The 10045-nt window shown below is 39.5% G+C and overlaps 1 protein-coding gene across 3 annotated transcripts in view; it reads right to left on the bottom strand.

The window, feature by feature from the left end:
- Positions 1–235: 235 nt before the first annotated feature.
- The window catches only part of Dcaf6 (DDB1 and CUL4 associated factor 6), a 107612-nt gene continuing 97802 nt past the window's right edge, over positions 236–10045 (bottom strand). For 2 of the 3 annotated variants that reach the window (XM_027417136.2, XM_027417137.2), the window contains 4 exons: positions 9450–9606; positions 7844–7932; positions 4119–4224; positions 236–704 (listed from right to left, as the gene is read on the bottom strand). In XM_027417136.2, coding sequence (XP_027272937.1) covers positions 640–704; positions 4119–4224; positions 7844–7932; positions 9450–9606 — 417 coding nt within the window. In that variant the 3' untranslated portion in view covers positions 236–639. The other variant, XM_035445475.1, reaches the window with a different exon arrangement.

The raw sequence follows: 10045 nt of genomic DNA, 5'->3' as shown, positions 1-10045 counted from the left end.
TCCAGAAGGCTCAGTGTCTGACTCAGATGAGGTATCACAAATCTTGAGTCAGTAGCGCAAGGTGAAAAAAAGTACCTCAGGAAGAGAAATATAAAGGCCCTTTTATGTGATCTGGTCATACATATGTCAAATTGGAAAAGGTTTCTAAATGCAGAAAACAGAACAAGCCCTCTTTGTTAGAGAAATGACTGGAAAATGTGGGTCAAAGTAGCAAAGAATTAAATAAAAACTCAAATTTAGGATCTTAAAACAACCAACTTCTTTAATTAGAAAGCAACAAACATGCACATGGCAAGTGTAGAAATTTATTTGAACCAACATTTTCACTACAATGAAAATGACTTTTCAACATTGATCCAAGCTCTCACATCTGAGGGTTAGGGAAGTATTGCACTTGGCATTTTCGAGCACTCCATACACGGCAAAAAGTTTCAAAAACATTTTGCTTGTTTTGTTTTACACACTCTCCCAACTCATGCACACACTCATTCCAAACCAATGTTTGGTTATCCCAAAAAATGGGGAAGAACTCCAAAAAAACCATAGCCTTAAATTGCACTAAAGTTCTGTAAAGAAAAAAAAAATATAATAAATGTCGTATACAAATTTCAGAACATCTAAGTGCTTGCAAAGAGTCATTTATTCTTCATCCTCATTTTCATTCTCCTGACCTGAACCTTCAGATCTGTCACCCTCCAAACGGTCTGGAAAACAAACACGAGAATCACACAAGCTCAAAATCCTTTTAGTATCTATTAAAATAACCACAGAGTCTTTGTTTAAAACTATGAAAAATGTTTACCATTCAAAACATATACATGTAAAAATCTACTCACTAGTATATACAGATGAGGGTTTGTTTTTGTTTTTGAGACAAGGTCTTATGTCTCACTATGCAGCCTTGGTGCTCTTGGAACTGGCTATATAAACCAGTCTGGCCTTCACCTGCCTTGCATCTCAGGGTTAAAGGCATATACCATTACATGAGTGCAGGTGACCAAGGAGGCCAGAGCCAGAAGCACTGGATGCCACTGGAGCTAGTGACAGTCAATTGTGAGTCCTCTGGAAGAGCAGTGTGTGCTCTTAACTGAGCCATCTCTCCAACCCCAATGTAAGTTTTTAATTTTGCCTCAAGAGGTAAATGAAGAGTGATGATATAATATCATATATACAACATCATGTAATTCTAAAACACACAAAATCTTGATCTATTACATTCTCTTGCAGTGGTTTTCAAACAAGGTTCCTTGGAGGCTAAGCTTTAATAACGGATGTCAGGTGCTGTCAAGGGAACCTGGAAAGGAGGATATGAGAGAGAAAAAGAGTGGAGACCACTCACATTGTGTTCAACCTTCCGACAATGTGACATGATGTCATCTACACAGTTCATGCTCCAACAGAGCAATCAAGTTGCAAAAACAAAACATAGAAACAAAAACTCCTTGCCCCCACCCCCAGAAAACCTCATATACTGTTTACTCCAGTAAGTTTATGACTTTCCATTGGGCTGCATTCACAGCTATCCTAGGACACACAGCCTGTGGGTAACAGGTTGGACATGCCTGTAAAAAGATTGTGTAATTCTGTTTATAAGATTTTTGTTTGTTTGTTTTTGTTTTTTTGAGACAGGGTTTCTCTGTGGCTTTGGAGGCTGTCCTGGAACTAGCTGGTCTTGAACTCACAGAGATCCACCTGCCTCTGCCTCCCGAGTGCTGGGACTAAAGGCGTGTGCCACCACCACCTGGCAATAAGATTTCTTAAATCCATCATTTGCTATGTTCTAGGAATTGTGCTAACCGAAATTACAATAATGACCAAAATAAGTGCTGTTTCTTCCCTCAAGGTAGAGCATGAACTGGGTCCAATATTCACTGCACACATAGTTATGAGCTTGGAGAGCCAGTGCAGCATGCTCTCTTGGGCTTATGCCTTTTGCGCTTGTTATTCCTCTGCACCGTTCACTAGTAATCATGGCTCTGCTAGCTACAACTATTGTCCTTATTGTGAAATTGTCCCAACTTCTTCACAAGCTCCTTCCTCCACCTATTCTGGAAAGTTCTTTATGAGCTTCTCAATGATGACCCGTTATAGTACTTGAGAACCTGTCTTCTCAGACCACACTATTAGCTTTTTAGTGGCAAAAGTAACATCTGTTTACCTCTCTATCCTTAGGGCTTATGATAGGATGTTCACTGAAGGTGTTTAATGTCCTTGTTTTGTGTTTCTGCCATGCTGGGGATTGAACCTAGAGCTTCGCACACAGTAAGCACTGTGCCACTGACCTCTACCCTAGAGAAAGGTTTACTAAAGAAATGAATGCAAGTTTTATGAAGGTAAGCTGTATCACATTATGGTTTATGACGAAGGCAATGGCAGAAAATCACTACCACAGTAATTTAGTATTTACCATAGTATTTAGGGCTTTTTGACAGACACATTTCCTCAAGTAATCTGGAAAATATTAAGGACAGATAAAGTAAATAGTCCACAACAGAAGGATGCCAAACATTAGATGGAAGGGGACATTATAATTATATAATTATAAAAAGAGAAGAGAAAGACTTTTGGTCCAAAGCTTGCATGTCAGAGTATGGACCTGAATACATGGCTATCCATGGAATCCTAAGTCAAGGGGAAGGTAGTTTCAAATTCAGGCTTTAACGTTCATCAGGTGGATGGCCTGGGCAAGTTAGGGTTAATGTCTGAGGGACTGGAGAGATGACTGAGGTTAAGAGCTCTTGCTGCTTTTGTAGAAGACCCAGGTTCAGTTTCCATCACCACACAGTGACTCACAGCCACCTGTAACTCCAGCTCTAGGGTCTCTATCACTTCCTTCTGGATTCCCAAGGTGCCAGGCACGCATGTGGAAAACGTGTATGTGGAGAACATGTGCATGTAGGCAAACACTCATACAATGAAATAAAATAAATCTAAAGTAAAATCTTATTTTTTTTAAAGAGTTAGTATCTGCTGGGCTTGGTGGCACATGTCTTTAATATCAGTACTCAGGAGGCAGAGGCAGGTGCATCTCTGTGAATTTGAGGCCAGCCTGGAGCAAGCTGCAGGACAATTACAGGACTACACAGAAAGACTGTCTCAAAAAACAACAAACCTAAAAACCCAAATTAAAAAGACATAATATTTGATACACAATAGGTATTGTATAAATGATACATAATACCTAACGCCTAACGTATGAATGCATTTATGCAATCAGTGAGAAGGGATAAGCATTCCTGCTTGATAAAAATGTCATAATACACACTGGATAATAACCCTATTGCTATGAATAAATATTATGCAATTTCTTCTTGAATATCAGTTGTAATATATGCAGTTTTTGGATTTCTGTCATTGAACCACAGTTTATCATCTAAAACAGTGTTGATAGAGTAGAGAGATGGCTTAGTAGTTAAGAGCACTTGCTGCTCTTATTGCCGATCTGGGCTCAGTTCCCAGCACCTACATAGGAGAGAACCAGTCTGTAACTTCAGTTCCACAGGATCCAACTCCCTCTTCTGGCCTCTGTGGCACTGCACACACAGATATACATTCAGGCAAGGCCCTTACATATAAAATAAAGATAACTAAATCTTTAAAAATTATTGGAAAGTACACTAATATAACTTTCTTACCACTTTATGTTTTTAATTGGAACAGTATTGACTTTGAATAAACCTACCATTATAATGTATTTAACATAACTTTATTTGTTCGCATTTTTGTTTTTTGTTAGTTGAGGCAGTATCTCATATTGTGCAGCCGAAGGTGACTCTGGACACCTGTTCCTCCTCCTTCCACCTTCCTTGTGTTAGATCACTGGAGTGTGCCAGCACGTCCAGCAGTACAATGTGTCTGGAGGCTTATGGTACAGTTCTGTATTATGAGATTACCTAATACAGTTCTCAAGTGACTGTGTTTTCATTTTACCATTTTCAATAAATTTAGTTAATAAGAAAATAATTCACTGGGCTAAAGTCAAGTGTTCACAGAGAGAAATCCTAGTTCTGAAGCTGCTACTTTCATTTTTGGATATTAAGAAAATCATATAAACTTCTGTAAAGCAGGGCTGTTTTCAAATAAAATAATGATTTTAATGATAGAGTAGAAGTTCTTACCAGCTCGGATATGATTTAGTGATGCCAACATTCTTAACATGAAAGATGCTGGGACAGTAATGGTGTTTCGAGTCTCTTCCAGCATGAGTTCATTTCGAGTTATAACCTACAGCAAGTTAAACAATTATGTCAAAGTTCATAAAGTAACACCATCCTTGCCTTAAAGAAAACAGTTTTGAAAATCAGCAAGTCTTAGGAAGAATATTTTTTTAAAAAACATTTCATTTATGTATTATGTATATAACATTCTGCTTCCATGTATATCTGCACACCAGAAGAGGGCACCAGATCTCATTACAGATGGTTGTGAGCCACCATGTGGTTGCTGGGAATTGAACTCAGGACCTCTGGAAGAACAGTCAGTGTTCTTAACCCCTGAGCCATCTCTCCAGCCCTTCTTCATGCTTTTTATGTGTAATGTCTCTATTTCTGCCTTTAGGCTATTCAATGACAATTACTTTAACAGAACCAGTAGTTTTCCTATTTCCATACAACAAACATGCTGAGAAAGAAATGAAAAAAAAAAAAAAAACCCATTCACAACACTAGCAAAATCCATAAGCGCATCAAGTACCCATGAATGAACCTACTCAGGAAGTGGAAGACTTCTATGGTATGTAAAAAAAAAAAAAAAAAACCAAAACCAAAAAAAAAACACAAAAACTTACACTGGAAAGAGAGCCTTTTAGTCAAATGCTGCTGGAAAAACTGAAAATTCCCATGTAGAATGAGATTACAACCATCTCTCCAATTCTGACCAAAATTCAGTTCAAAATAGATCATTAATGTAGGACTTGAAAGTATTAGTGTTGGGAAAAACACTTCAAGATTTAAGCACAAAGAGGGACTTTATGAAAAGGCCTCTATAGCTTAAGAAATAATTCCAAGACTGGACAAATAGGATTTATCAAATTAAAAGGCTTCTTCCTATTAACAGAGTGAAAAGACAGTCTACAGAATGGAGAAAAATATGTGACAACTGTGCATCTGACAGAGCAGAAAAATTAAATATTAAAACCCATGGGGAAAATACTTGGACAGAAAGTTCTCAAATGAAATACAAGTGACCAATGAACAAAAAGAAAATGTTCAAACTCCTCAGCCAGCAGGGAAAAGCAGCAGGGGCTGCATGAGGGCGGTGCACACCTTTAGTCCCAGGGGCTGCAGGAGGCGGGGCACACCTTTAGTCCCAGGGGCTGCAGGAGGCGGGGCACACCTTTAGTCCCAGGGGCTGCAGGAGGCGGGGCACACCTTTAGTCCCAGCACTTGCAAAGGCACAGGCAGGTGGATCTCTGAGAATCTGAGGCCAGCCTAGTCCACAATAGCCAATTCTAGGCCAGTTGAAGATGTAAAATGAGATCCCGACTCAAAATAATAATAAAAATTTACATTGTCAAAATAGCTACCAGGAAAACAAATGACAACAAATGCTGGAGAGGAAGTGTGAAAAAGGAACCAGTATATACTGCTGGTGGAAATATAAACTGGTACAGTCCCTATAAGAACCAATATGAAGCTTCCTCAAAAAGACTACTAATAGGACTGACATATAATTTAGCTATCTCACTTCTATGACTATACCCAAATGAATCTAAGCCAGCCTACCATAGATACTCATGCATACATATTTATTGCTGCAATACTCATAAAACCCAAACTATAGAACCAGTCTAAATATCCATGGATAAAGAAAATGTATATAAGCCAGCATAAGGAGGGTTATTATGTCATCTGCAGAAAAATGGGTAGAAACGAGATTACTGTGTAAGTGGAATTAAGCCAGACTCAGAAAGACAAATACAGTATGAAGACTGTATTATATGGCATGAAAACAGAAGGGTAAGTGGGAATTGGGAGGAAGGGTCTAAGAGAAAAGAGGTGAAGGCAAGACAGGGTAACTTGTTTTTACTCATATGCAGAGTTTTACCACCCCCCCCCTCCAGCAACAGCAGCAGCAGCAGCAGCAGCAGCAGCAGCAGCAGAAAGCAAAAGGGACACTTGGAGGAAGATGTGGACCAGTGAGATCAGAGGGAAAGAACAAGGAAGGAGGGATAAGAATGACGAAGGTTCAATGATTAAGGATGTGAAATCATTTCCCTTTTCCTCTCCCTCTTCACTCCCCCACCTCTCTCTCACTGAGACCCATCACTTTTTTTTGTTTGTTTGTTTGTTTTTGTTTTTTGAGACAGGGTTTCTCTGTGTAGCTTTGGAGCCTATCCTGGCACTCGCTCTGTAGACCAGGCTGGCCTGGAACTCAGAGATCCCGCCTGCTTCTGCCTCCTGAGTGCTGGGATTAAAGGTGTGTGCCACCAATGCCCGGATGAGACCCATCACTTTGTATGTTAGCTAAAAATGTTAATGAAAATGAGTAAGACCAAGGAACTAAGGGAGTCTTTAAAATATAATAAAGAAAAATTATGATCATTTGTTGGTCTACCTATTAATACTGGGGACATGGGGGGGGGTAGTCCTAATGCTCCCTTGTGAAAACCTCAAATAGAAAAATTAAAAGTCTACAGTTACGGAGGGTTGCATATAGTAAGATTATCTGCCCCCACCTCCTGCCTCACTATCTTTTGCTTATTTTGACAGGATCTTGACATGAGGCTCAGTTTGACCAGAACCCTAGGTTCAGCTTCCTGGGTCGTAGAAGGTGAATCACAGGCTGCATAATCAATTTGTTTGCAGCTAAAACACTCTTCAAAGGAAAGAACTTTTTTTTTTTTTTTTTTTTGGTTTTTCGAGACAGGGTTTCTCTGTGTAGCTTTGGAGCCTATCCTGGCACTCGCTATAGAGACCAGACTGGCCTCGAACTCACAGAGATCCGCCTGCCTCTGCCTCCCGAGTAATGGGATTAAAGGCGTGCGCCACCAACACCCGGCACAGAAAGAACTTTTTAATGCTTTCTGTTATACATACTAAGCATGATAATCAAACTTGTCTTTATACTATATTCCTAATCTGTTATAAAAGTCATATTTTTGTTTTTTAAATAAGATTTTTTCACTTACTTTACACAGCAACCACAGTTTCCCTCCCTGTTCCTGTGTCATGACCCGCCCCTCCACTCCCACTCCTCCTCCTCTATTCAAAAAAGGGGCAGGCCTCCCACAGGCTTGAGCAAAGCATGGCTCATCAAGTTGAGGCAGGACTGAACTCCTCCCCTTGTGTTAAGACTAGGCAAGGTAATCCAGCATGGGGAACAGGTTCCCAAAAGCCAGCCAAATGCCAGGGACAGGTCCTGATCTCACTGCCAGGAGTCTTACAAAGAGGCCAAGTTATATAACTGTCACACACATGCAGAGGGCCTAGGTCATTCCCATGGAGGCTGATGGCTCAGTCATTGAAGGCTAGGCTTACCACCAAAAATATAATGTCAGTATTGTAATTAGTAACATAATAAATTGATTTTTACATTTACTATTATAGATATGTTTTTATTTCATTTTTCTTTTTCCAAAGATTTGACATCCTCTCTCTCCCCCTTTTCCTGAGACACAGTCTCATTATATAGCTGTGGCTAGCCTAGAACTTTCAATATAGACCACCAGGTTGGCCTTGAACTCACAGACATCAATCTACCTATCCATCTGAATGCTGAGATTAAAAATTTGACTTCCTTAACTGAATGCTTTGTTTTACTTAGCAACTAATAATGAACTGGTTTTTCTCTTAAGATAGCATTTTAGATAAAAATTAAAATAGAAGTATAGTAAAAGTCTTACTTCATCAGCAAGTTTTCGATTAAAAATCCTTGACTCTTCCAATGGCGACCAGATCTTTATGTCGTAATCTATGCCAGATGAGGCTAGAACTAAAAAGAAAATTTACATCATAAATTCAAGAAGTAGATATTAAGCATATGTGCAAGATTAACAAAATTTAGCTTGAATAAAAACCACTATACATATTTTTGAAGTTTTTTTTTAAACTTTTTTTTTTTTTTTTTTTTGAGGCAGGGTCTCTCTACATAGCCCTGGTTGTCCTGGAACTCACTATATAGGCTGTCCTAGAAATCACAGAGATATACCTGCCTCTGTCTTGTGAGTGCTGGTAATAAAGGTATATACGAGCACACCTGGCCAAAGATTTAAATATTGTGTGTGTGTGTGTGTGTGTGTGTGTGTGTGTGTGTGTGTGTGTGTGTGTGTGTACACAAGTGCAGGTACTTGGAGAGGCCACAAGAGGGCATCAGCTTCCCTAGAGCTGGGGCTGTGAGCTGCTTGATGTGGGTGATGGGAAGGAAACCTGGGGGCTCTACAAGGATAATAATGTATGTTTTTAGCACATGTTTTCCTTTCTTTCTTTCCTTCTTTTTTACTTTTCTTGGTCTTTAGAGACAGGGTTTCTCTGTATTGTTTTGGAGCCCATCCTGAACTTGCTCTGTAGTCCAGGCTGGCCTTGAACTCAGAGATCCGCCTGCCTCTGCCTCCCTGGTGCTGGGATTAAAGGCGTGCACCACCAACGCCTGGATGTCTTTAACTGAAACTGCTGAGCCATCTCTCCAGTCTTTGTTCTATATAATTAACTGTTAATTATCATTTTGAACATTTTCTAAAAGTAACTAATTGCAGAACAAAATTTTAAGACCACCTTGAAGTCACTCAAATTTCTGTCATATTCACTGTTTTCTTATGAAATATGCAGTCACTTGCAAGAGAAAGCCAATTCTCCTTTGTGCTAATAAATTAATTTAAACTCATTAAGTCTTAAAAAGATTTGGAGGCTTGTTTTGAATAAATGATGAGAAGTTCAGTCATGCCAGACTCTATAAACTTAAATATTAGAAGAATAAACCTTTTAACCTGTTTCTTTAGAATATCTGTCAAAAGCACATTCTTTTCTTTCTGAGGTTGGGAACCTTTAAAAGTATTTACCTGTCCTTTGAGAATTTGTACATGTATACAAAATGTTCTGACCAAACCCATTCCCTATTCCCTCTCTCCATCTCTTCCCAGATGCTCCCCACGTCTCCCTCCTAACACTGTGTACTCATTTTAAATCCCCTGAATCCAGTTAGTGCTGCCAGTGTGTGCTTGAGTCCCGCCATCCACTAGCATGGGCAACTTACTAGGAGCCATGTCCTGAGGAAAACTGACTCTCCCTCCCTCCACCTGCAGCCATCATCTGCCAGCATCTTCTCAGCTAGGGGTAGGGCTCTGTGAGCCCCTCTCCCATCCTCAAAAAGTAAATGCTTTGTTTTAAACCCATGTAGAGCTGTGACTATCTGTAGTGGTGCTTAATAGGACAATTCAGACTTCTGTTCTAGTGACTACAGCTGAGGAATGATACCAGCAATTTCTAGTACTTGTTCTATGAAAGCTGCCTTACTTGGGTCGAATGGATGAGGCTGCAGGCAGTTGACCACGTGATTATCAGCTTCCAGGAGCATCAGGTGCTCAGCAGTGTGCCGATCCCAAATGAAGATATGGCCACAGTCAGAACCACTCATTACAAAGTTAGCACCCCAGAAATTGGCTTCTTTTATCTGAGGGATTTTAAGAAACACAAGGACATCCAAGTCAAAGTTACCAAAAGAAAGACAGATTCCATTCTCATGATGAAAATGAATTGTTTTAAAAATAAAGTTAAATACTGAAGTCTAAGAATCTTAAAATTGTGTCAGCACTTCACTGGGGGGGGGGGGGAGGGATGGGTAATCACATCAGCAAAGTACGGGAAGCCTCCCCGAGAGCAGGTTTGCTAGGAGACACTATTTGATACACAACAGGTACTTCACACACTATAAACAAGTAAATGAGAATTCTGGGCTTAAAATAGTATAGTGGAAAAAAGTATATACATATAGATGAACTTTGTAAAAATCATCTTTTAGCTTTATAAGAAAATAAAAACATTTCATGGGAAAAAGGATCAGAAAGTATTTTTTTTTTAATTAGCTGTTAGTAGCTCACAGAATTAAGAAG

Source organism: Cricetulus griseus, chromosome 5, assembly GCF_003668045.3.
Source record: "Cricetulus griseus strain 17A/GY chromosome 5, alternate assembly CriGri-PICRH-1.0, whole genome shotgun sequence".
Lineage (NCBI taxonomy): Eukaryota > Metazoa > Chordata > Mammalia > Rodentia > Cricetidae > Cricetulus > Cricetulus griseus.
This window is presented reverse-complemented; position numbering and strand designations above follow the sequence as displayed.